This window comes from Hyla sarda, chromosome 1 (assembly GCF_029499605.1).
Source record: "Hyla sarda isolate aHylSar1 chromosome 1, aHylSar1.hap1, whole genome shotgun sequence".
NCBI classification, from domain to species: domain Eukaryota; kingdom Metazoa; phylum Chordata; class Amphibia; order Anura; family Hylidae; genus Hyla; species Hyla sarda.
The window spans coordinates 54,502,545-54,530,291 of record NC_079189.1 but is presented as its reverse complement, the minus strand read 5'-3'; the positions used below and the strand labels follow the sequence as shown (position 1 = coordinate 54,530,291).

General features: G+C 42.4%; 1 protein-coding gene across 3 annotated transcripts in view; it reads left to right on the top strand.

Moving 5' to 3' along the window:
* The window catches only part of SORCS2 (sortilin related VPS10 domain containing receptor 2), a 1,056,376-nt gene that overhangs the window by 1,002,512 nt on the left and 26,117 nt on the right, over nucleotides 1-27,747 (top strand). For all 3 annotated transcript variants that reach the window (XM_056555055.1, XM_056555056.1, XM_056555057.1), the window contains 2 exons: nucleotides 11,348-11,519; nucleotides 15,037-15,223. In XM_056555055.1, coding sequence (XP_056411030.1) covers nucleotides 11,348-11,519; nucleotides 15,037-15,223 — 359 coding nt within the window. The remainder of the gene's footprint in view (nucleotides 1-11,347; nucleotides 11,520-15,036; nucleotides 15,224-27,747) is intronic.

Sequence of the window (27,747 nt, the reverse complement as noted above, 5' to 3'; positions counted from 1 at the left end):
TGTGACATCACTGTGTATTATCCCTGTACTGTGACATCACTGTGTGTATTATCACTGTACTATGACATCACAGTTTGTATTATCCCTGTACTGTGACATCACTGTGTGTATTATCTCTGTACTGTGACATGACTATGTGTATTATCCCTGTACTGTAACATCACTGTATGTATTATCTCTGTACTGTGACATAATTGTGTACATTATCCCTGCACTGTGACATCACTGTGTGTATTATCCCTGTACTGTGACCTCACTGTGTGTATTATCCCTGTACTGTGGCATTATTGTGTATTATCCCTGTACTGTGGCATTATTGTGTATAATCCCTGCACTGTGACATTACTGTGTGTGTCATCCCTGTACTGTGACATCACTGTGTGTATTATCCCTGTACTGTGACATCACTGTGTGTATTATCCCTGTACTGTGGCATTATTGTGTATTATCCCTGTACTGTGGCATTGTTGTGTATTATCCCTGTACTGTGACATTACTGTGTGTGTCATCCCTGTACTGTGACATAATTGTGTAAATTATCCCTGCACTGTGACATCTCTGTCTGTATTATCCGTGTACTGTGACATCACTGTGTGTATTATCCCTGTACTGTGACATCACTGTGTGTATTGTTCCTGTACTGTGACATCACTGTGTGTATTATCCCTGTACTGTGACATCACTGTGTGTATTATCCCTGTACTGTGACATCACTGTGTGTATTATCCCTGTACTGTGACATCACTGTGTGTATTATCCCTGTACTGTGACATCACTGTGTATTATCCCTGTACTGTAACATCACTGTGTGTATTATCCCTGTACTGTGACATCACTGTGTGTATTATCCCTGTACTGTTACATCACTGTGTATTATCCCTGTACTGTGACATCACAGTTTGTATTATCCCTGTACTGTGACATCACTGTGTGTATTATCCCTGTACTGTAACATCACTGTGTGTATTATCCCTGTACTGTGACATCTCTGTCTGTATTATCCCTGTACTGTGACATCTATGTCTATATTATCCCTGTACTGTGACATCACTGTGTGTATTATCCCTGTACTGTGACATCACTGTGTGTATTATCCCTGTACTGTGACATCACAGTTTGTATTATCCCTGTACTGTGACATCACTGTGTGTATTATCCCTGTACTGTGACATCATTGTGTGTATTATCCCTGTACTGTGACATCACTGTGTGTATTATCTCTGTACTGTGACATCACTATGTGTATTATCCCTGTACTGTGACATCACTGTATGTATTATCTCTGTACTGTGACATAATTGTGTACATTATCCCTGCACTGTGACATCACTGTGTGTATTATCCCTGTACTGTGACCTCACTGTGTGTATTATCCCTGTACTGTGGCATCACTGTGTATATTATCCCTGTCCTGTGACATCACAGTTTGTATTATCCCTGTACTGTGACATCATTGTGTATTATCCCTGTACTGTGACATCACTGTGTATTATCCCTGTACTGTGACATCACTGTGTTTATTATCCCTGTACTGTGACATCACTGTGTATTATCCCTGTTCTGTGACATCACTGTGTATTATCCCTGTACTGTGACATCACTGTGTGTATTATCCCTGTACTGTGACATCACAGTTTGTATTATCCCTGTACTGTGACATCACTGTGTGTATTATCTCTGTACTGTGACATCACTATGTGTATTATCCCTGTACTGTGACATCACTGTATGTATTATCTCTGTACTGTGACATAATTGTGTACATTATCCCTGCACTGTGACATCACTGTGTGTATTATCCCTGTACTGTGACCTCGCTGTGTGTATTATCCCTGTAGTGTGGCATTATTGTGTATTATCCCTGTACTGTGGCATTATTGTGTATTATCCCTGCACTGTGACATTACTGTGTGTGTCATCCCTGTACTGTGACATAATTGTGTAAATTATCCCTGCACTGTGACATATCTGTCTGTATTATCCCTGTACTGTGACATCACGGTGTATATTATCCCTGTACTGTGACATCACTGTGTGTATTGTTCCTGTACTGTGACATCACTGTGTGTATTATCCCTGTACTGTGGCATTATTGTGTTTTATCCCTGTACTGTGACATTACTGTGTGTGTCATCCCTGTACTGTGACATAATTGTGTAAATTATCCCTGCACTGTGACATCTCTGTCTGTATTATCCGTGTACTTTGACATCACTGTGTGTATTATCCCTGTACTGTGACATCACTGTGTGTATTGTTCCTGTACTGTGACATCACTGTGTGTATTATCCCTGTACTGTGACATCACTGTGTGTATTATCCCTGTACTGTGACATCACTGTGTGTATTATCCATGTACTGTGCCATCACTGAGTGTATTATCCCTGTACTGTGACATCACTATGTGTATTATCCCTGTACTGTGACATCACTGTGTGTATTATCCCTGTACTGTGCCATCACTGTGTGTATTATCCCTGTACTGTAACATCACTCTGTGTATTATCCCTGTACTGTGACATCACTGTGTGTATTATCCCTGTACTGTGACATCACTGTGTGTATTATCCCTGTACTGTAACATCACTGAGTGTATTATCCCTGTACTGTAACATCACTGTGTGTATTATCCCTGTACTGTGATATCCCTGTACTGTGACATCACTGAGTGTATTATCCCTGTACTGTGACATCACTGTGTGTATTATCCCTGTACTGTGACATCACTGTGTGTATTATCCCTGTACTGTGACATCACTGTGTGTATTATCCCTGTACTGTGACATCACTGTGTGTATTATCCCTGTACTGTGACATCACTGTGTATTATCCCTGTACTGTAACATCACTGTGTGTATTATCCCTGTACTGTGACATCACTGTGTATTATCCCTGTACTGTAACATCACTGTGTGTATTATCCCTGTACTGTGACATCACTGTGTGTATTATCCCTGTACTGTTACATCACTGTGTATTATCCCTGTACTGTGACATCACTGTGTATTATCCCTGTACTGTGACATCACTGTGTTTATTATCCCTGTACTGTGACATCACTGTGTATTATCCCTGTACTGTGACATCACTGTGTATTATCCCTGTTCTGTGACATCACTGTGTATTATCCCTGTACTGTGACATCACTGTGTGTATTATCACTGTACTATGACATCACAGTTTGTATTATCCCTGTACTGTGACATCACTGTGTGTATTATCTCTGTACTGTGACATGACTATGTGTATTATCCCTGTACTGTGACATCACTGTATGTATTATCTCTGTACTGTGACATAATTGTGTACATTATCCCTGCACTGTGACATCACTGTGTGTATTATCCCTGTACTGTGACCTCACTGTGTGTATTATCCCTGTACTGTGGCATTATTGTGTATTATCCCTGTACTGTGGCATTATTGTGTATAATCCCTGCACTGTGACATTACTGTGTGTGTCATCCCTGTACTGTGACATCACTGTGTGTATTATCCCTGTACTGTGACATCACTGTGTGTATTATCCCTGTACTGTGGCATTATTGTGTATTATCCCTGTACTGTGGCATTATTGTGTATTATCCCTGTACTGTGACATTACTGTGTGTGTCATCCCTGTACTGTGACATAATTGTGTAAATTATCCCTGCACTGTGACATCTCTGTCTGTATTATCCGTGTACTGTGACATCACTGTGTGTATTATCCCTGTACTGTGACATCACTGTGTGTATTGTTCCTGTACTGTGACATCACTGTGTGTATTATCCCTGTACTGTGACATCACTGTGTGTATTATCCCTGTACTGTGACATCACTGTGTGTATTATCCCTGTACTGTGACATCACTGTGTGTATTATCCCTGTACTGTGACATCACTGTGTATTATCCCTGTACTGTGACATCACTGTGTGTATTATCCCTGTACTGTGACATCACTGTGTGTATTATCCCTGTACTGTGACATCACTGTGTATTATCCCTGTACTGTAACATCACTGTGTGTATTATCCCTGTACTGTGACATCACTGTGTGTATTATCCCTGTACTGTTACATCACTGTGTATTATCCCTGTACTGTGACATCACAGTTTGTATTATCCCTGTACTGTGACATCACTGTGTGTATTATCCCTGTACTGTAACATCACTGTGTGTATTATCCCTGTACTGTGACATCTCTGTCTGTATTATCCCTGTACTGTGACATCTATGTCTATATTATCCCTGTACTGTGACATCACTGTGTGTATTATCCCTGTACTGTGACATCACTGTGTGTATTATCCCTGTACTGTGACATCACAGTTTGTATTATCCCTGTACTGTGACATCACTGTGTGTATTATCCCTGTACTGTGACATCATTGTGTGTATTATCCCTGTACTGTGACATCACTGTGTGTATTATCTCTGTACTGTGACATCACTATGTGTATTATCCCTGTACTGTGACATCACTGTATGTATTATCTCTGTACTGTGACATAATTGTGTACATTATCCCTGCACTGTGACATCACTGTGTGTATTATCCCTGTACTGTGACCTCACTGTGTGTATTATCCCTGTACTGTGGCATCACTGTGTATATTATCCCTGTCCTGTGACATCACAGTTTGTATTATCCCTGTACTGTGACATCATTGTGTATTATCCCTGTACTGTGACATCACTGTGTATTATCCCTGTACTGTGACATCACTGTGTTTATTATCCCTGTACTGTGACATCACTGTGTATTATCCCTGTTCTGTGACATCACTGTGTATTATCCCTGTACTGTGACATCACTGTGTGTATTATCCCTGTACTGTGACATCACAGTTTGTATTATCCCTGTACTGTGACATCACTGTGTGTATTATCTCTGTACTGTGACATCACTATGTGTATTATCCCTGTACTGTGACATCACTGTATGTATTATCTCTGTACTGTGACATAATTGTGTACATTATCCCTGCACTGTGACATCACTGTGTGTATTATCCCTGTACTGTGACCTCGCTGTGTGTATTATCCCTGTAGTGTGGCATTATTGTGTATTATCCCTGTACTGTGGCATTATTGTGTATTATCCCTGCACTGTGACATTACTGTGTGTGTCATCCCTGTACTGTGACATAATTGTGTAAATTATCCCTGCACTGTGACATATCTGTCTGTATTATCCCTGTACTGTGACATCACGGTGTATATTATCCCTGTACTGTGACATCACTGTGTGTATTGTTTTTGTAATGTGACATCACTGTGTGTATTATCCCTGTACTGTGGCATTATTGTGTTTTATCCCTGTACTGTGACATTACTGTGTGTGTCATCCCTGTACTGTGACATAATTGTGTAAATTATCCCTGCACTGTGACATCTCTGTCTGTATTATCCGTGTACTTTGACATCACTGTGTGTATTATCCCTGTACTGTGACATCACTGTGTGTATTGTTCCTGTACTGTGACATCACTGTGTGTATTATCCCTGTACTGTGACATCACTGTGTGTATTATCCCTGTACTGTGACATCACTGTGTGTATTATCCCTGTACTGTGACATCACTGTGTGTATTATCCCTGTACTGTGACATCACTGTGTATTATCCCTGTACTGTGACATCACTGTGTGTATTATCCCTGTACTGTGACATCACTGTGTGTATTATCCCTGTACTGTGACATCACTGTGTATTATCCCTGTACTGTAACATCACTGTGTGTATTATCCCTGTACTGTGACATCACTGTGTGTATTATCCCTGTACTGTTACATCACTGTGTATTATCCCTGTACTGTGACATCACAGTTTGTATTATCCCTGTACTGTGACATCACTGTGTGTATTATCCCTGTACTGTAACATCACTGTGTGTATTATCCCTGTACTGTGACATCTCTGTCTGTATTATCCCTGTACTGTGACATCTCTGTCTATATTATCCCTGTACTGTGACATCACTGTGTGTATTATCCCTGTACTGTGACATCACTGTGTGTATTATCCCTGTACTGTGACATCACAGTTTGTATTATCCCTGTACTGTGACATCACTGTGTGTATTATCCCTGTACTGTGACATCATTGTGTGTATTATCCCTGTACTGTGACATCACTGTGTGTATTATCTCTGTACTGTGACATCACTATGTGTATTATCCCTGTACTGTGACATCACTGTATGTATTATCTCTGTACTGTGACATAATTGTGTACATTATCCCTGCACTGTGACATCACTGTGTGTATTATCCCTGTACTGTGACCTCACTGTGTGTATTATCCCTGTACTGTGGCATCACTGTGTATATTATCCCTGTCCTGTGACATCACAGTTTGTATTATCCCTGTACTGTGACATCACTGTGTATTATCCCTGTACTGTGACATCACTGTGTTTATTATCCCTGTACTGTGACATCACTGTGTATTATCCCTGTTCTGTGACATCACTGTGTATTATCCCTGTACTGTGACATCACTGTGTGTATTATCCGTGTACTGTGACATCACAGTTTGTATTATCCCTGTACTGTGACATCACTGTGTGTATTATCTCTGTACTGTGACATCACTATGTGTATTATCCCTGTACTGTGACATCACTGTATGTATTATCTCTGTACTGTGACATAATTGTGTACATTATCCCTGCACTGTGACATCACTGTGTGTATTATCCCTGTACTGTGACCTCGCTGTGTGTATTATCCCTGTAGTGTGGCATTATTGTATATTATCCCTGTACTGTGGCATTATTGTGTATTATCCCTGCACTGTGACATTACTGTGTGTGTCATCCCTGTACTGTGACATAATTGTGTAAATTATCCCTGCACTGTGACATATCTGTCTGTATTATCCCTGTACTGTGACATCACTGTGTATATTATCCCTGTACTGTGACATCACTGTGTGTATTGTTCCTGTACTGTGACATCACTGTGTGTATTATCCCTGTACTGTGACATCACTGTTAATTACCCCTGTACTGTGACATCACTGTGTATTATCCCTGTACTGTCACATAACTGTGTGTATTATCTCTGTATTGTGACATCACTGTGTATTATCCCTGTCCTGTGACATCACTGTGTGTATCATCCCTTTACTGTGACATCACTGTTAATTATTCCTGTACTGTGACATCACTGTGTGTATTATCCCTGTATTGTGACATCACTGTGTTTTATCCCTGTACTGTGACATCACTGTGTGTATTATCCCTGTATTGTGACTTCACTGTGTATATTATCCCTGTCCTGTGACATCACAGTTTGTATTATCCCTGTACTGTGACATCACTGTGTATTATCCCTGTACTGTGACATCACTGTGTATTATCCCTGTACTGTGACATCACTGTGTTTATTATCCCTGTACTGTGACATCACTGTGTATTATCCCTGTACTGTGACATCACTGTGTATTATCCCTGTTCTGTGACATCACTGTGTATTATCCCTGTACTGTGACATCACTGTGTGTATTATCACTGTACTGTGACATCACAGTTTGTATTATCCCTGTACTGTGACATCACTGTGTGTATTATCTCTGTACTGTGACATGACTATGTGTATTATCCCTGTACTGTGACATCACTGTATATATTATCTCTGTACTGTGACATAATTGTGTACATTATCCCTGCACTGTGACATCACTGTGTGTATTATCCCTGTACTGTGACCTCACTGTGTGTATTATCCCTGTACTGTGGCATTATTGTGTATTATCCCTGTACTGTGGCATTATTGTGTATAATCCCTGCACTGTGACATTACTGTGTGTGTCATCCCTGTACTGTGACATCACTGTGTGTATTATCCCTGTACTGTGACATCACTGTGTGTATTATCCCTGTACTGTGGCATTATTGTGTATTATCCTTGTACTGTGGCATTATTGTGTATTATCCCTGTACTGTGACATCACTGTGTGTATTGTTCCTGTACTGTGACATCACTGTGTGTATTATCCCTGTACTGTGACATCACTGTGTGTATTATCCCTGTACTGTGACATCACTGTGTGTATTATCCCTGTACTGTGACATCACTGTGTGTATTATCCCTGTACTGTGACATCACTGTGTATTATCCCTGTACTGTGACATCACTGTGTGTATTATCCCTGTACTGTGACATCACTGTGTGTATTATCCCTGTACTGTGACATCACTGTGTATTATCCCTGTACTGTAACATCACTGTGTGTATTATCCCTGTACTGTGACATCACTGTGTGTATTATCCCTGTACTGTTACATCACTGTGTATTATCCCTGTACTGTGACATCACAGTTTGTATTATCCCTGTACTGTGACATAGCTATGTTTATTATCCCTGTACTGTAACATCACAGTGCTTATTGTCCATGTACTGTGACATCACTGTGTGTATTATCGCTGTACTGTGACATCAAAGTGTTTATTATCCCTGTATTGTGACATCACTGTGTATTATCCCTGTACTGTGACATCACTGTGTGTATTATCCCTGTACTGTGACGTCACTGTGTATTATCCCTGTACTGTGACATCACTGTGTATTATCTCTGTACTGTGACATCAATGTGTATTATCCCTGTACTGTGACATCACTGTGTGTATTATCCCTGTACTGTGACATCACTGTGTATTATTATCCCTGTACTGTGACATCACTGCGTGTATTATCCCTGTACTGTGACATCACTGTGTATTATCCCTGTACTGTGACATCACTGTGTGTATTATCTCTGTACTGTGACATAACTGTGTGTATTATCTCTGTTTTGTGACATCACTGTGTATTATTATCCCTGTACTGTGACATCACTGCGTGTATTATCCCTGTACTGTGACATCACTGTGTATTATTATCCCTGTACTGTGACATCACTGCGTGTATTATCCCTGTACTGTGACATCACTGCGTATATTATTCCTGTACTGTGACATCACGGTGTATTATCTCTGTTTTGTGACATAACTGTGTGTATTATCCCTGTACTGTGACATCACTGTGTGTATTATCCCTGTACTGTGAGATTACTGTGTGTGTATTATCTCTGTACTGTGACATCACTGTGTATTATCCATGTACTGTGACATCACTGTGTGTATTATCCCTGTACTGTGATATCATTGTTTGCATAATTGGCTGAGCTGTCACACTATTTTGCACATTATCCATGTACTGTGACATCACTCTGCATATTTTCCCTGTACTTTGACACCACTGTGTGTGGGTTCAAAGGTTACTTCTTACAAATCTCCTTTACCTTATTTCAGGGCCCCATAAAGTCATAGCATCTAAGCCTCCCCTCAAAAAAAGCAATAGTCCAAAAAACTTTTTTAAATTTGGGTCATATCTCTGGCTGTTTACAGTGCAAAATATGTGCAGCAGTACAGGTCAAAATATGGCCGTATTTTAGCAAATATACCTCAACTTTTATTTAATGCTAGACAGTGAGGGTCTGGCTGCTGAGACCCCACTGATCATTAGAACAAAGGAACAAAAGAGTTTTCTTGGTTATAATTTCAGCCAAAATACTGTGTGGGAACAAAGCGAAAAGGGACGAGTCGAGCCATTGCTATCATGTACTGCGGTAATATTTGACAGTGATGGTGTCATGCACTTTGGATCTGCAACAATGTTGTGAATTTTAATACACCAAAACAGAAGTGCTGTATATATATACTGGCACATTTAACCTCTAAACTTCTTAAGACGCAGGGTTTTTCCGTTTTTGCATTTTCATTTTTCCCTCATCACCTTCTAAAAATCATAACGCTTTAAATTTTGCACATAAATAAGGCTTATTATGGCTTATTTTTTGCGCCACCAATTCTACTTTGCAGTGACATTTGTCATTTTACCCAAAAATCCAGGGCGAAACAGAAAAAAAATTAATTGCGCGACAAAATTGAAGAAAATATGCCATTTTGTAACTTTTGGGGGCTTCCGTTTCTAGGCAGTGCATTTTTCGGTAAAAATGACATCCTATATATATTCAGTAGGTCCATACGGTTAAAATGATACCCTACTTATTTAGGTTTGATTTTGTCGTACTTCAGAAAAAAATCATAACTACATGCAGGAAAATTTATACGTAGAAAATTCTCATCTTCTGACCCCTGTAACTTTTTTATTCTTCTGCGTACGGGCTGGTATGAGGGCTACTTTTTGGCGCCGTAATCTGAAGTTTTTATCGGTACCATTTTTGTATTGATCAGACTTTTTTATTGCTTTTTATTAATTTTTTCATTATATAAAAAGTGACCAAAAATACACAATTTTGGACTTTGGAATTTTTTTGCGCGTACGCCATTGACCATGTCGTTTAATTAACATTATATTTTTATAATTCGGACATTTCCGCACGTGGCGATGCCACATCTTATTTTTTTTTACACTTTTTTCTATGGGAAAAGGGGGTTGATTCAAACTTTTATTAGGGAAGGGGTTTAATGACTTTTATTAACTTTTTTTTTTTTCACTTTTATTTTGTAGTGTTATAGCTCCCATAGGTGGCTATAACACTGCACACACTGATCTTTAACACTGTTCACTGCAAAGCCATAGCTTTGCATTGATCAGTGTTATAGGCAGTCAATTGCTCTAGCCTGTATCTCAATCTTGGAGCAATCAATCGCCGATCGGACGCGACGGAGCAAGGTAATGTGACCTCCGCTCGTTCTAGCTGATCGGGACTGGTCCCGATCAGCCCGACTGAGCTGCTGGGAAGCTTTCACTTTCATTTTAGGGTTAAAGGGTTAATAGCGCGTGGCACAATGATCTCGCACAGGTCTGTTATGGGTATTTTCTCCTGCTATGGACAGTTCCTGGTACAGGCATCAAGTGTCAGCAGAGAGCACTGTGGACAAGACAAAAATATTCAAAAAGAAAAGAATTTCCTCTTTTTCATACAGCTGCTAAAAAGTACTGGAAGGGTAAAGATTTTTTAATAGAAGTAATTTACAAATCTGTTTAACTTTCTGGCACCAGTTGATTTAAAAAAAAAATGTTTTTGACCAAAGTACCCCTCTAATGCCATCTGCCCCTAGGGAAATTCCATCTGCCCTCATCACACCCTCACCACACATACAGCAGCTGATAAATACTGGAAGGATTAAGATTTTTAAATAGTAACATACAAATCTGTATAACTTTCTGGCCCCAGTTGATTTAAAAACATATTTTTTTCTCTTGAGTACCCCTTTAAATAGTTATCCGACAGATGCCTGTTACTCACATTAAGTATACTAGATTGAGATGCTGCCTGGAAACCAATAGAGTTTTTTTCTACTCTATAAAGACAAGAATATTTTCTTTATCTCTACATTTGTATTACAGGTATAGGAAAGTTATATCTAACCTGTGTGAAGGAGGCATCGATCTGCAGGAGAATCTGATACACTACCAGTGTCCTTTAATCGCGCCAAAAGGTTTGAGAATCACCGTCAGAGGAGACTCGATGGCGGTGAAGTCTGGAGAAGACATCACGTTTATCGTACAGCAGGACCAGGTAAGTAATTATACATTATGTAAGTGATCATACACGGAATAAAATTCCTTTTAATTTGTTGGGCATGTTAGGCCTTGTTCTCATTTCCTAGTGGATGTGCCTGGTACTGCAGTTCTGCCCTATTTAGTTAAAGGGGACTGAGCTGCAGTACTAGGTACAAAAGGCCACAACTCTCATTAAACCACTTCGATCAGCTGATCAGTGCACCCAGTGGTCTCCAAAACTACAGCCCTCCAGCTGTGGCAAAACTACAACTCCCAGCATGCCCGGACAGACGTTGGCTGTCCGAGCATGCTGGGAGTTGTAGTTTCGCTACAGCTGGACGGCATCAGTTTAGAGATCACTGCTGTAAACTTCAATCAAGTTCCATATTTCATGTATACCAGTAGTTCACTGTAATTCTTGACTAGAACATCAGTAGGTCAAGCTTATATTGGAATTAACTGGGAAAAAGTGTCATTATAATATATTATAGTAGGAAGTTGGCTCGTAGCAACGCAAATTACGCAGAAAACCATTCGCTTTCCTGTGAAAACATTGCGTCCCTGCCAAAGTAAATGTATGGAGTTTATATACTTATACACCTGGGTAAAACTAGTATTCATGGCAGGCAGAACTGCGCCACGAGTGAATGCTTTCGGAGCTGGAACTAGGCTTAGTTTCACTGGCGGCACAGGTTCGGTTTGATGTTGTAGGTCTGTATCTAAATTTCCCAGGCAAAGCAATGTGGCTACATGTCCACCTACTTCTGCCCCACCCTGACACTTCGCATCCAGGCCACACGTCCAGGGCGGGTGCAAGGTTTTTTGCCACCCTAGGTAAAAGCTAATTTTGCCGCCCCATTGACCCCGCCCATTGGTTCCGGCCCTTTGACACGCCCGATTTTACTTCTGGGGTGACACACTGTAACAAGCCCCCTCCTCATGTAGTTAGCTTACTACTGGGGTGACACACTGTAACAAACCTCCTCCTCATGCTGCTGGTTGAGCGAGTGGTTCAGATGCAGGTTGTCTAACTCTATTGCGGCAAGGCAGAGTGGCGCCCAACCCCCCCCTCATCAAGAGAGCGCTCTGAGCGACTGCCTATTTTGCCTATAGGCAGAGCCCGCCCTGCACATGCCCTGGTTTCTCACTCCTAGCTACATACATGCGGTATACAACTTCTGTAAGGATAGTACAGAAGTGGCCCTTCTGTACACTGTTGGTCCTATGAGGTGGACTCAGTCCCATTCCCCTGGCCTCCAAACTCTTTAGGATTCTTATCATTTCTTCTGTGATATAAAGAGTTAATGTACTATAGTCATGGTAATGTGCCTTTAAATGTTGTTACTAAGTCTTAGGTCACCTACAAGTCACCTGGTCACTGGCACCTTCCCTGGTTACAAAAAGCCTTTGAAAAAGCCAGACAATGGCGAAACGTCAGACAGGATGTCAGACGTCAGCTCAGCACTGTGATTATGGATCTATGAGTTATATAGGAGGCTGAAACAACAGCTAGCGGCAAAAATATTGAAAAAAAAAAAAAACAGCTAACCTATACCAATGCTGGATGCAGGGTATTTTGAAAGTAAAATATTGGCTTGTGAAGCCAGCTAGCTGATCAATAATAAAAGTAGAATAAAATCAGCTTATACATCTATACATGCTATGTAGCATTATAAATGTATCTAATTACGTCCATACACAGTGCTGTATTTTTAATACATCACTGCCACCTAGTGGCCACTGAGCACAATTTTCTTTATTAATTTTATTATAATAAAAGTTAAGTTTTATATATAAAAACTTTTTGGGTGCCTCTAGTCAGGGTTATCCCTGAGGGGATTTATTTCCCCAAGGAATTTTGTTGTGATCTCCCTCCTGAGGACATGTCCTGTCAGATAATAAATATATTAGGACACTCTTTAATGTTTCATTTCCCCTGTGGGGGCGCTGTAGGCAAACTGAACAGTTCCTGCCAGGTTTCTCCACAGGAGAAAGGTTGGAGCTCCTGGTAGGGGGGCAGTTTTCTGATCAGCCTATTATCAAGGGATTCTTCTAACAAATAGGGATTGTCCAAATCAGAGAACTCTTTTAAAGGGGTATTCAGGGGATCAAACTGATGAAATATTCATTATGTTATGGTCATGTCTAATATAGTTTCATAAAATGTTGTGTAAGTCTTTAACTTTACCAGGGCCTTTTCAGCCCATGTGCCTGAGCATCACATAGGCTGAGGAGACTGACATCAGCCATCAGGCCAAACCCAGTGAGCTGTGATCTATTTTCCCCAATGGGAGGAAGCTGACCAACCTCTGACCTTCCAGGTGTGGAGGAGGGGGAGGGGACATTGTAAAATAAAAGACATACTAAACATTTAATTAAACTATATTAGGTATTACCATAACATTACCTTATTACTTGAATAGTTTGTGATGTCCCAGTACGGGATATGCATCTCACAGTCCTATCAGCTTGAGTCCCTGCATGTCCCCAGTGCTCACCTGCACTGTACCCCTATAATCTGTATAATTGTATATTATGTTTAAAGGACCTTTGATATGGTCACATGGTTATTGATCACATGATAATGGTTGTCACATGTTAAAGTCACAAGTTTTGTTACCCAGAGAGCACCAGGTGACCAGATGACCCGTAGCTAGCCTATGGGCTCCATGCTCAGCCCCCATTTATAATGAAGGGAAGAGCTACAATCTGCCTCTTTTGCTCTTCCACCGCACTTTCTGCTGAGGTCAAGTCCAGTCCAGATGTCTCAGAGCCAGTGTCCATCACATCTGGAGGCCTCAAGCCTAAATTACAAGTCAGTAAGTCAAGTCATCTCTGTCTGCTGTCATTATCTTCAGTCAAGTCAAGTCTATTATAGTCAGCGTGGCTGTGCTAAAGTCTGTCAAAGTCCCAGCAAGCTGCGAGGTCCCCTGTGTTACTGGTCATCTCTCTGGGATCCTGGCCAAGCTGTAAAGACTATTGCCATCTGTCTGTCTCAGTAAAGCTACCAATAACCCTGACCTGGCCTTTGACTCTTATTTCCCCTGCCTAACTAGGACTAGTGGTGCTACAGTTCGGGTGGTTCTCGGTTAAAACTATGCTCTGGCGCCACGAATGCTAACACCATCTGCCACCATCTGCCCCTACACCTCATATCACACTCCCGTGGCGCACCACAAGTTCATAATTTTTGGACCCTGGAATACCCCTTTAATGTGGAGATATGTACATCCACATCAAGGTTCACACATGACTACTCATCTACTCTTTACCCCTTATCAAATGCCCTGGAACCGAGTCCGAGAAAATTCTGTTTGCCTAAAGCTGCCAGTAGAGGGAGCTCATTGCACATGGAGTGACAAAAAATCAGTGAGCTTCCTCTTTCTCTTGAAGAGCTCAGAGAGGGGTTTCTGGTACTAGGACCCCACCCACCCCATGTTTGTCCTTGTGTAAGGAGATCTTTTTACCTTACTTATGTCCTTTACAAAGGCCTGCGTGTCTTATAGTGAAATATTTTGGATGTTTTCCTACAGGGAGATATTGTTAACACTAAATATCAAGTGGATTTGGGAGACGGATTCAAGGCCATTTATGTGAACCTTACACTAACGGGTGAACCCATCCGCCACCGCTACGAGAATCCTGGAATATACAGGGTGTCTGTTAAAGCGGAGAATGTAGCTGGACATGATGAAGCCATCGTCTACGTGCAGGTCATCAGTAAGTGGAGCTAGTGATCTTATTCATGGTTTATCGTTTCAACAACATGGCCCAAATTCATCGATCTGCTTGAAAGCAAAACTTTTCGGTTTTGCCCATAAGAACCAATCCCAGCTCATCTCAACGCGGTCTGGTAAAATAAAAGCTGTACTGTGATTGGGTGTTATGGGTAACAGTACAGTTTTGCTTTCAGGCAGATAAATAGATCTGGGCCAATAAATACCTTTGCAAATATTTTGCTTTATCTTTGTTTAGTCTCTATTTACGCCCAGAGCTGCATTATGAATTCTGCTGGAGAGCAGTGCATTATGGGGGCTGAAAAAAATAATGGCGCCATTAAAGCTAAGCTTTTAGCTCATATGACTGATACTGAACTGAGGCAAATTCTGATATCATAACCAGCAGATTTTGGGAGCAGCTCTGAGTGTGAAAGGAGAAAATCAGTCCAAAATAAGTAAAGCAAAATATCTCCAAGGTTCATTTCCATTTTATGTAGGTGTAAAGTAAAATACAATTAAACGTGGGGCTTTATATACAAGTTCAAAGTAAATAAAATTACATTAATGGGACCATTTATAATAATTATATATATCATCATAGGTAATTATATAAATACCTGTGTATGAAATGACTCTTAATGTATATAATTATGCACCCAAATTGCAGACCATTGGATCTGTGAAATAGAAGATTATTATTCAAGTGCACAGTATGTATGGATATTGTGCATTATCACAGCCATTTATTATAATTATAGTTAGTATTCCATATAATTATAAAAATATTGTCGTGGGTATTTAAGATTTTAATTTTTAGATACGTGAGACTCAAAAACACATGAACTTGCTAAGTAAAAAGAAAATGACGGGACAACTGTTCTACTCTGTGTATTACTTCATCTACGGCTGATCTATACCTACATAAAGTTTGGACATACTCCTAAAGGGGTACTCCCCCTTTAGACATCTTATCCCCTATCCAAAGGACCCCCGTGATCTCTGTGCAGCACCTGGTGTTTATTTAGAACGCTGGGTGCAGGCGGCGGGGTTGCGACATCATGGCCATGCCCCTCGTGATGTCACGCCCCCCCCCCTCAATGCAAGTCTGTGGGAGGGGCGTGGCGGCCATGATGTCACAACCCTGCCGCCCGCTCCAAGTATTTTCGGAACAAGATGTTCCGAATGCTAGGGTAGAGGAGCATGTCTTTAAATCCACACAAATGTATAAGGACATGGTGGTTGAGACCAACAGTTGACGCATTTCAGTTAACAGCTTCACTGGTGAGCCAAAATGATTCAACCATTGGCTTCGTCCCCCCATGTTCTACATTTGTATGCCTGTTTTCTGGATTTAATCCTCTTGGAGGTGCTGTACATTACTTCTTGCTTAGTTGAGTATAAGCTGCGGATTCCAACTGTCCGGAAACAACAGGTGGTGATTACAGGATTAAGGGAAAGTTGAGGGGGGAGATCTGAATGACTTGTAATATTGTACAGGAGGCTTGTAAGAACGTCACACATACTGGGTAAAATGTTGGTAGGCCCCATGTCATTATGTCTTCCTATATGGCCTGTTGGGCATATGGATGTTACAGTTGGATGTCCCCTACCTAGAAGCCAGAAGCTTCCTCATCATACCATGTTCATCCAAGTATTACATGGGCAGCCATTTGAATTGCTAAATATATAAAAATGGGTTATCCAGCCTGTTAACACTGATTATCTATCAATAAGATTGGGTCATTAATAGTAGACAGGCGGGGGTGTGACTCCTGGCACCCTAATCGATCAGCTACTAATATTATGGTGATGCACGAGCACCATGGCACCCTCGAACAGCTGGTCAGTGGCCGTGTCGGGAGTCGGACCTCCACCAGTCTAATATTCATGGACTATCCTGGGGATAGGCTATCAGTGTTTACAGGCTGGATTACCCTTTGATACATATCATCTGTGGCCCAATCAGTTATTTGTCAGGGGGCTGGATAAGGGTCTTAAACTAAAGGAGCAATCTAATTGCAGGTCCCTGGGTGATCAGCTGACTTGATCTCAGCATCCCTGAGAAAAACAACTAATGCAGCATTAATACAAACATTTCCCTACAGTGACTGTAGCAGTGCAGACAGTCAGATAAATAAGAATTTAGGATGACTTGAGGCTGCCATAATGGGAGCCGCTTGCAGGGGACCCCCTCTATAACATGAGAACATGAGTCTGCAGAGAGGAAAACTACAATATATGCTTCTGAAGATGAAGGTAGTTGTTCAGGAAAAGGGGTTGTTCAGGAAAAAAAATTGCTCAAGTAATGGGGTTGCATAAAAAATAATAAACATGCTATACTCACCTCCTCCGGTTCACCCGCTGCTTCTACACTAACACTTCTAGTCCTCTGCTGGTCTCCAATTCAGCTAATCACTGATTGGCTGAGAAGGCATGGTCCTGTGACGTCAGTATGGCACAGAACCAGTAAAGTACAGAGACCAGCGGGGGACTGGGAACATCTGTGGGAGACCAGCGGAGGTGAGTATAGTATGTTTCTTATTTTTATACAACCCCACCAACCATGAAGCAACATTTTATTTTGCCTAGACAACCATTGTATAGGCCCTTTAGTTACCATTTTGACATCACCTGCACCTATGACATCATTGGGAAGTGACTTTATCACACTTGCCGCCCTGTAGTCCATTCTGGCCCACAAAAAGTATACTAATCTTTTAATTCCCAATTCCTATAATAATAAGAAAAAAAAACTTCATATATATAAACTGTGTATAAGCTGTGCCCAGCCACTTTCCATTGCGTTGTTACTAACTTTTACTAGAAATAAATCTACTACACTGTAACATGGTTTCCATTTGGGGAATAAAGGGACAGATGATGTCTCGTATGGAGAACACTGCAGGAAGATGTTTATACATGAATTAGTCATTTGCTTATTGGAGAACAACTCCTTTGACAATAAGCCGAAATTCTCCCTGCAATGGAAAATGACAGCAATTTTACCGCTGCACAAAATTTTTTTCACTTTAGTCTTCTTATATGCAAAAAAAATAAAGAATCTGAATAAATTCACGATCCTTATCTAGGCAAATATAATATTTTGTGATACCCTGAGGAAATCATCCAGTTCAATAGCAAGAAATATTTTCAGCTCCTTATTTGCATGTCTCCGGTAGACCCTGAGTCAAATATTATCTCTTCTTCTCTATACTATTAAAATCCAAGTCTAATGGAGGATATTAAAAGTGGCAGAAATGAATCCCTGTAGTGTATAACAACCCCCAAATATGTATTTACAAATGGCGGGCGCTGCCGCTTTATCCCAACAAATTCACTGAAGCCTCTACTTACTGGAAGATATGTGAGGAGAAGATATTCGTCGAGGACGTAATATATCATAAACACCCTCGGAGTGCATGAGTAATCATGTGAATAAATTCTGCGCCCGGCCAAATCATTACCGGGAGTGCGCTTCTTTTGTTGGCTGCGTCGCATCAGGGTTTTGCCAACAAATTACATCTCTGTTATTTAATACAAAACTGCACACATAAGGACATTAAACCAAAGCATATGTTAATACATTCCTTAATAAATATTTCAGCTCGTGGCCATATTTAATTTGTTCTTTTTATTTTATTTTTGGGCGATGCTGTAAAAGTGAGATTACAGCACTATTCGTATTGCAAGGCAGTGAGTAATCCTTCCTTATAAGTGCTGTATTATTACAGAAGCGTGGCTAGCTTGTACATGCATCCATATCAGAGCATTACACGGACCACTATCATTTCTCAGCACTGACAGTGTGGCAGAGGGGGGCTAGGTCTGGTGGTCTTATTAGCGTTCATGGTCCCTGGTGGTTAGTGCAGCAGTCACATTGCACACTTGGTGTTTGGGATGGCCACTAACCTTTCAATAAACTTTTTAGGATAAGCTGGCATGTGTGCGCACATGAGGGATAGCACCATTTATTTACTCGTATATATGACCAGGGCTGTAAGGTAGGGTAAAAGGGGCATCTGCCCTGGGCCCAGTCATTACTAGTGTTGAGCGGCATAGCCCATATTCGAATTCGTGATATTTCGCAAATATATGGACGAATATTCGTCATATATTCGCTAAATTCGCATATTCGTAATATTCGCGTTTTATATTTGCATATGCAAAAATTAGCATATACAAAAATTGCATATGCGAAAATTAGTATGTGCGAAAATTTGCACACCAGTCTCACACAGTTGTATTAGAGCCTTCTTTACACCACACAAGCTGGAAGCAGAGAGGGATGATCACTGTGATGTGTACTGTGAAAAAAAAAAAGGAATATTCGTAATTGAGAATATATAGTGCTATATTCGCGAATATTCGCAAATTCGCGAATATGCGAGATTCGTGAATAAAATTTGCATTGTAAATATTCGCGAGCAACACTAGTCATTACTGGGAGGCCAGAGCAGCTCTCCCTTGAGCCTGCTGTGCTGCCAGGCAGAAAGTTCAGATACAAGAGGCATAATGATTATGATGCAACCAGGCCCAAAGAAGAAGGGGGCACACCTGCACGCTGGCTTCCTCAACTAGCTACTAACTACGATATGGGGGATGACCTAACTTTTATACAGGGGTAGTGTGAAGATCCTAACTACTATATGGGGGCAGTGTGAGAGGCCTAACTACTATATGAGGTCTGTGTAGTGCTGGTATCGACCTCTTTATGGTCACTGCATGGGTAAGATCAAATGGGAGTGCATCCGCAGTGTATTTCATGCTGCAGATGCACTGCCGGCAGTCACAGAGCTACGATAGAGAGATTTCCCTGCTGCTCTGTGTGTCAGCTCATGACTGCAGGCGGGAAATACGCAGTCAAGAGCGGACACACAGAACTATGTGTCAAATACACTGCGGATGTGCTCCTGGGTTATCCTACCCTTATAGTGACTATAAATACATAGATACCAGCATTTTACAGACCTTATATAGTAGTTAGGCCTCTCGCACTGCCTTCATATATTAGTTAGGCCTCTCACACTGCCTTCATATAGTAGATAGGCCTCTCACACTGCCCTTATATGGTAGTAAGGATTTTGATTTGGTCAGTTACAGTAAAGTGTTAGCAGTGTTATTTGGTACCTGACTGTTATTTTAGGTATACAGTATGGTCTAAAAGAAAGAGAAAATATCCAGTAAGCAGCAGGTGTGTGGATGTCAGAGGAGCATGGGCAGACTGGTCTGAGATGACAGAAAGGCAACAGTAATCCTAATAACCACTTGTACAACCATGGTATGCAAAATACCATCGCTGCACTCACAACTTTGATGCAGATGGGCGACAGCAGCTGAGTACCACACAAGGTGCCACTCCAGTCCATTAAGAGCAGAAAACTGAGGCTACAATTTGCACAGATTTAACAAAATTGGACAATGGAAGACTAGAAGAACATTGCCAGATATGATTATTCTTGATTCCAGCTGCGACATTCAGATGGCAGAGATAGTTCAGGATAGTGCTGGTGTAATGGTGTAGGCAGGGCCGGCGTTAAGGTGGGGCAAACTGGGCAATTGCCCAGGGCCCCAGGAAGCCCCCTGTGGGCCGCCACTGAGCAGCTTGCGGGGGGTCCCCGTCACATTTGGGACATCCCTGTGTCCCGAAAGATCTTTTCGGGACACAAAGATGTCCCGGTTACTTTTCTGCGGCCCCACGTTAACTTTATAAACGCTGGGGGTGCCGGGAGGTAGAACACGCAGGGATCAACGGAGGAGCGGAGCATCATGGAGGAGGACGTGCGCTGGCGGACTGGTAAGTTACCAGCAGCACATCATCTTCGGTGCTCCGACCACCACTCCTCCAGTCCTAGGACCTACTGCTATGGTCTATAGGCCATAGCAGTAGATCATGACCCCTGACCGGAGGAGCGGTGGTCTGAGCACTGAAGTGGGCAGTACACAGACATACAGCCTCCAGCCATACACTGTATATGACTGAAGGCTGTATGTCTGTAGGGGAACTATACTGCCTACCTATTGTGGGGGGAACTATACTGCCTGCCTAATGTGGGGGGAACTATACTGCTAACCTAATGTGGGGGAACTATACTGCCAACCTAATGTGGGGGAACTACAACCTAATGTGGAAACTATACTGCCAACCTAATGTGGGGGAACTATACTGCCAACCTAATGTGGGGGAACTATACTGCCAACCTAATGTGGTGGAACTATATTGCCAGCCTAATGTGGGGGAACTATACTGCCAACCTAATGTGGGGGAACTATACTGCAAACCTAATGTGGGGGAACTAAAACCTAATGTGGGGGAACTACAACCTAATGTGGGGGGACTATACTGCCAGCCTAGTGTGGGGGAACGACAACCTAATGTGGGGGAACTATACTGCCAACCTAATGTGGGGGAACTATACTGCCTACCTAATGTGGGGGAACATACTGCCTACCTAATGAGGGGGAACTACAACCTAATGCGGGGGAACATACTGCCAACCTAATGTGGGGGAACTATACTGCCAACCTAATGTGGGGGAACTACAACCTAATATGGGGGAACTACAAACTAATGTGGGGAACTATACTGCCAACCTAATGTGGCGGAACTATACTGCCAACCTAATATGGGGGAACTACAACCTAATGTGGGGGGAACTATACTGCCAATCTAATGTGGGGGAGCTACAACCTAATGTGGGGGAACTATACTGTCAACCTAATGGGGGGGGGGAACTATAACCTAATGTAGGGTAACTATACTGCCTACCTAATGTGAGGGAACTACAACCTAATGTGGGGGAACTATACTGCCTAATGTGGGGGAACTATACTGCCTACCAACTGTGAGGGACCTAAAGTGGGGGAACTATATTGCCAACCTCATGTGGGGGAACTATACTGCCTACCTAATGTGGGGGAACTAGAACCTAATGTAGGGGAACATACTGCCAACCTAATGTGGGGGAACTACAACCTAATGTGGGGGGGGAACTATACTGCCAGCCTAATGTGGGGGAACTATACTGCCAACCTAATGTGGGGGAACTATACTGCCTACCTAATGTGGGGGAACATACTGCCTACCTAATGAGGGGGAACTACAACCTAATGCTGAGGAACATACTGCCAACCTAATGTGGGGGAACTATACTGCCAACCTAATGTGGGGGGACTACAACCTAATGTGGGGGGAACTACAAACTAATGTGGGGGAACTATACTGCCAACCTAATGTGGGGGAACTATACTGCCAACCTAATGTGGGGGAACTACAACCTAATGTGGTGGAACTATATTGCTAGCCTAATGTGGGGGAACTATACTGCCAACCTAATGTGGGGGAACTATACTGCCAACCTAATGTGGGGGAACTAAAACCTAATGTGGGGGAACTACAACCTAATGTGGGGGGACTATACTGCCAGCCTAGTGTGGGGGAACGATAGCCTAATGTGGGGGAACTATACTGCCAACCTAATGTGGGGGAACTATACTGCCTACCTAATGTGGGGGAACATACTGCCTACCTAATGAGGGGGAACTACAACCTAATGTGGGGGAACATACTGCCAACCTAATGTGGGGGAACTATACTGCCAACCTAATGTGGGGGAACTACAACCTAATATGGGGGGAACTACAAACTAATGTGGGGGAACTATACTGCCAACCTAATGTGGCGGAACTATACTGCCAACCTAATATGGGGGAACTACAACCTAATGTGGGGGGAACTATACTGCCAATCTAATGTGGGGGAGCTACAACCTAATGTGGGGGAACTATACTGTCAACCTAATGGGGGGGGAACTATAACCTAATGTAGGGTAACTATAAAGCCTACCTAATGTGAGGGAACTACAACCTAATGTGGGGGAACTATACTGCCTAATGTGGGGGAACTTTACTGCCTACCAACTGTGAGGGACCTAAAGTGGGGGAACTATATTGCCAACCTCATGTGGGGGAACTATACTGCCTACCTAATGTGGGGGAACTACAACCTAATGTAGGGGAACATACTGCCAACCTAATGTGGGGGAACTACAACCTAATGTGGGGGGGAACTATACTGCCAGCCTAATGTGGGGGAACTATACTGCCAACCTAATGTGGGGGAACTATACTGCCTACCTAATGTGGGGGAACATACTGCCTACCTAATGAGGGGGAACTACAACCTAATGCTGAGGAACATACTGCCAACCTAATGTGGGGGAACTATACTGCCAACCTAATGTGGGGGGACTACAACCTGGTTATTAGTGGTGTACCCCAAGGTTCAGTACTGGGACCGCTGTTGTTTAATTTATTTATCAATGATATAGAGGATGGTATTAACAGCTCTGTTTCTATCTTTGCAGATGACACCAAGCTTTGTAGCACGGTACAGTCTATAGAGGATGTGCATAAGTTACAAGATGACTTGGATAGACTAAGTGTCTGGGCATCCACTTGGCAAATGAGGTTCAATGTGGATAAATGTAAAGTTATGCATCTGGGTACTAATAACCTGCATGCATCGTATGTCTTAGGGGGGATTAAACTGGCAGAGTCACTGGTAGAGAAGGATCTGGGTGTACTTGTAGATCACAGACTACAGAATAGCATGCAATGTCAGGCTGCTGCTTCCAAAGCCGGCAGGATATTGTCATGTATCAAAAGAGGCATGGACTCAAGGGACAGGGACATAATACTCCCCCTTTATAAAGCATTGGTACGGCCTCACCTGGAATATGCTGTTCAGTTTTGGTCACCTGTCCATAAAAGGGACACTGCGGAGTTGGAAAGGGTGCAGAGACGCGCGACTAAACTAATATGGGGCATGGAACATCTTAGCTATGAGGAGCGATTAAAGGAGTTACAATTGTTTAGTCTTGAGAAGAGACGTTTAAGGGGGGATATGATAAACGTATATAAGTATATTAATGGCCCATACAAAAAATATGGAGAAAAACTGTTCCAGGTTAAACCCCCCCAAAGGACGAGGGGGCACTCCCTCCGTCTGGAGAAGAAAAAGTTTAGTCTCAAGGGGCGACACGCCTTCTTTACCGTGAGGACTGTGAATTTATGGAACGGTCTACCTCAGGAACTGGTCACAGCAGGAACAATTAACAGCTTTAAAACAGGATTAGATACATTCCTGGAACAAAATAAGATTAATGCTTATGAAGAAATATAAAATCTCATCCCTTCCCCAATATCGCGCCACATCCCTACCCCTTAATTCCCTGGTTGAACTTGATGGACATATGTCTTTTTTCGACCGTACTAACTATGTAACTATGTAACTATGTAATGTGGGGGGAACTACAAACTAATGTGGGGGAACTATACTGCCAACCTAATGTGGGGGAACTATACTGCCAACCTAATGTGGGGGAACTACAACCTAATGTGGGGGGAACTATACTGCCAACCTAATGTGGGGGAGCTACAACCTAATGTGGGGGAACTATACTGTCAACCTAATGGGGGGGGAACTACAACCTAATGTGGGGTAACTATACTGCCTACCTAATGAGGGGGAACTACAACCTAATGTGGGGGGAACTACAAACTAATGTGGGGGAACTATACTGCCAACCTAATGTGGGGGAACTATACTGCCAACCTAATGTGGGGGAACTACAACCTAATGTGGGGGGAACTATACTGCCAACCTAATGTGGGGGGAACTACCTAATGTGGGGGAACTATACTGCCTACCTAATGTGGGGGAACATACTGCCTACCTAATGAGGGGGAACTACAACCTAATGCTGGGGAACATACTGCCAACCTAATGTGGGGGAACTATACTGCCAACCTAATGTGGGGGAACTACAAACTAATGTGGGGGAACTATACTGCCAACCTAATGTGGGGGAACTATACTGCCAACCTAATGTGGGGGAACTACAACCTAATGTGGGGGGAACTATACTGCCAACCTAATGTGGGGGGAACTACAAAATAATGTGGGGGAACTATACTGCCTAATGTCGGGGAACTATACTGCCTACCAACTGTGAGGGACCTAAAGTGGGGGAACTATACTGCCTACCTAATGTGGGGGAACTACAACCTAATGTAGGGGAACATACTGCCAACCTAATGTGGGGGAACTACAACCTAATGTGGGGGAACTATACTGCCAACCTAATGTGGGGGAACTACAACCTAATGTGGGGGAACTATACTGCCTACCAACTGTGAGGGAACTAAAACCTAATGTGGGGGAACTACAAACTAATGTGGGGGAACTATATTGCCAACCTCATGTGGGGGAACTATACTGCCAACCTAATGTGGGGGAACTACAACCTAATGTAGGGGAACATACTGCCAACCTAATGTGGGGAAACTATACAAAAATATAAAATTGTACTATTCTGATCCCTATAACTCTTTTATTTTTCTGTATATGGGGATGTATGATGGTTATTTTTTGCGCTGTGATTTGTAGTTATCAGTACCGTTTTTGTTTTGATAGGAATTTTCAATTGATTTTTAGATATTTTTTATGGTATTTGAAGTGACCAAAAATGTGCAAATCTGGTTAGTGCACTATTACGACTTTTAGGGCCACACTTTTGATTTTTCCCAGGGCCACGCTAAGCCTAAAACCAGCCCTGGGTGTAGGGGGCATTTTATTGGCACTCTTTGGGCCTCTTAGTACCAATTGAGCATCGTTTAAACACGCCAATCTACCTTTGTATTGTTACTTACCATGCCCATCCCTTTATGACCACGGTGGATCCATCTCCTGATGGCTCCTTCCAGCAGGATAAAGCACCATGTCACATCACATCATCTCATACAGGACCATGAGGTCACTGGACTCCTTTGGGATGTGGTGGAGCAGGAGATTCTCATCATGGATGTGCAGCTGACAAATCTGCAACAACTGCGTGATGTCATCATGTCTATATGGAGGAACTGTGTGATGTCATCATGTCTATATGGAGGAACTGCGTGATGTCATCATGTCTGTATGGAGGAACTGCGTGATGTCATCATGTCTATATGGAGGAACTGCGTGATGTCATCATGTCTATATGGAGGAACTGCGTGATGTCATCATGTCTATATGGAGGAACTGCGTGATGTCATCATGTCTATATGGAGGAACTGCGTTATGTCATCATGTCTGTATGGAGGAACTGTGTGATGTCATCATGTCCATATGGAGGAACTGTGTGATGTCATCATGTCTATATGGAGGAACTGCGTGATGTCATCATGTCTGTATGGAGGAACTGTGTGATGTCATCATGTCTATATGGAGGAACTGCGTGATGTCATCATGTCTATATGGAGGAACTGCGTGATGTCATCATGTCTATATGGAGGAACTGTGTGATGTCATCATGTCTATATGGAGCAAAATCTTTGGGGAATGTTTCCAGCACCTTGTAGAAAGTATTCCACCAAGAAGGAAGGCAAAAGGGAGTCCAACCCTGTACTAGCAATGTGTACCTAATAAAGTGGCCAGTGAATTTATATTCTCTGTTTCTCTAGAGCTGAAAGTCATGTCTAAGTAATAAAAAAGATCACTATAACCTCATTCTAATAGTGCATATAACAAGGCGCTGGTTAAAAGTCACATAGAAAGTGGTAATGCAAACTACTGTAGTTTTGTCAAGTTCTTTTGCATATATGTGTACCCATAGTATGACATGACCTGATAGATATAACCATGAAATCATAATATGGAGTCAATATTTACACTAATTTATCAAGTTAGTAGAAATCAATGACATCATGATCCTCAATGGTGTGATTTTTTTTTTTTGCATTTATTAAAGTATTATTCAGAACAATTAAAATGTTCATTGTAAAAATGATATCGATCAATTTTTAATTAATGACATCTGTATCAGCTCTGGAGGACCAGGGGGTCGATTTACTACAATAGCTGGAATAGGTGAATGATCATTTAAAGGGGTACTTCCACCCTAGACATCTTATCCCCTATCTAAAGGATAGGGGATAAGATGTCTGACGACGGGGGTCCCGCCGCTGGGGACCCCCGCAATGTTGCATGCGGCACCCACCTCTTTCTTGTCCGGAAGCGCTGGAGGGTCTCGGTCGCGACCACTGGAACAGAAGTCCGTGAAGTCAGGACTCCGCCCCCGTGTGACATCACACCCCGTCCCCTCAATGCAAGTCTATGGGAGGGGGCGTGACGGCAGTCACGCCCCCTCCCATAGACTTGCATTGAGGGGACGGGGCGTGACGTCACACGGGGGCGGAGTGCTGACGTCAATGACTTCCATTCCAGTGGTCACGACCGAGACCCTCCAGCGTCAGGTGGGTGCCGCATGCCACATTGCGGGGGTCCCCAGCGGCGGGACCCCCTCGGTCAGACATCTTATCCCCTATCTCCTTTGGATAGGGGATAAGATGTCTAGGGTGGGAGTACCCCTTTAAGTGTTTATCTTGTAATGCTTTATTTACCCTGTAGGGGCGCCATGTATAAAATAAGAAGTTAGACCTAGTTTAAACTTAGCAGAAAATCTTCTGGTCTCCGGTGAACCTGCA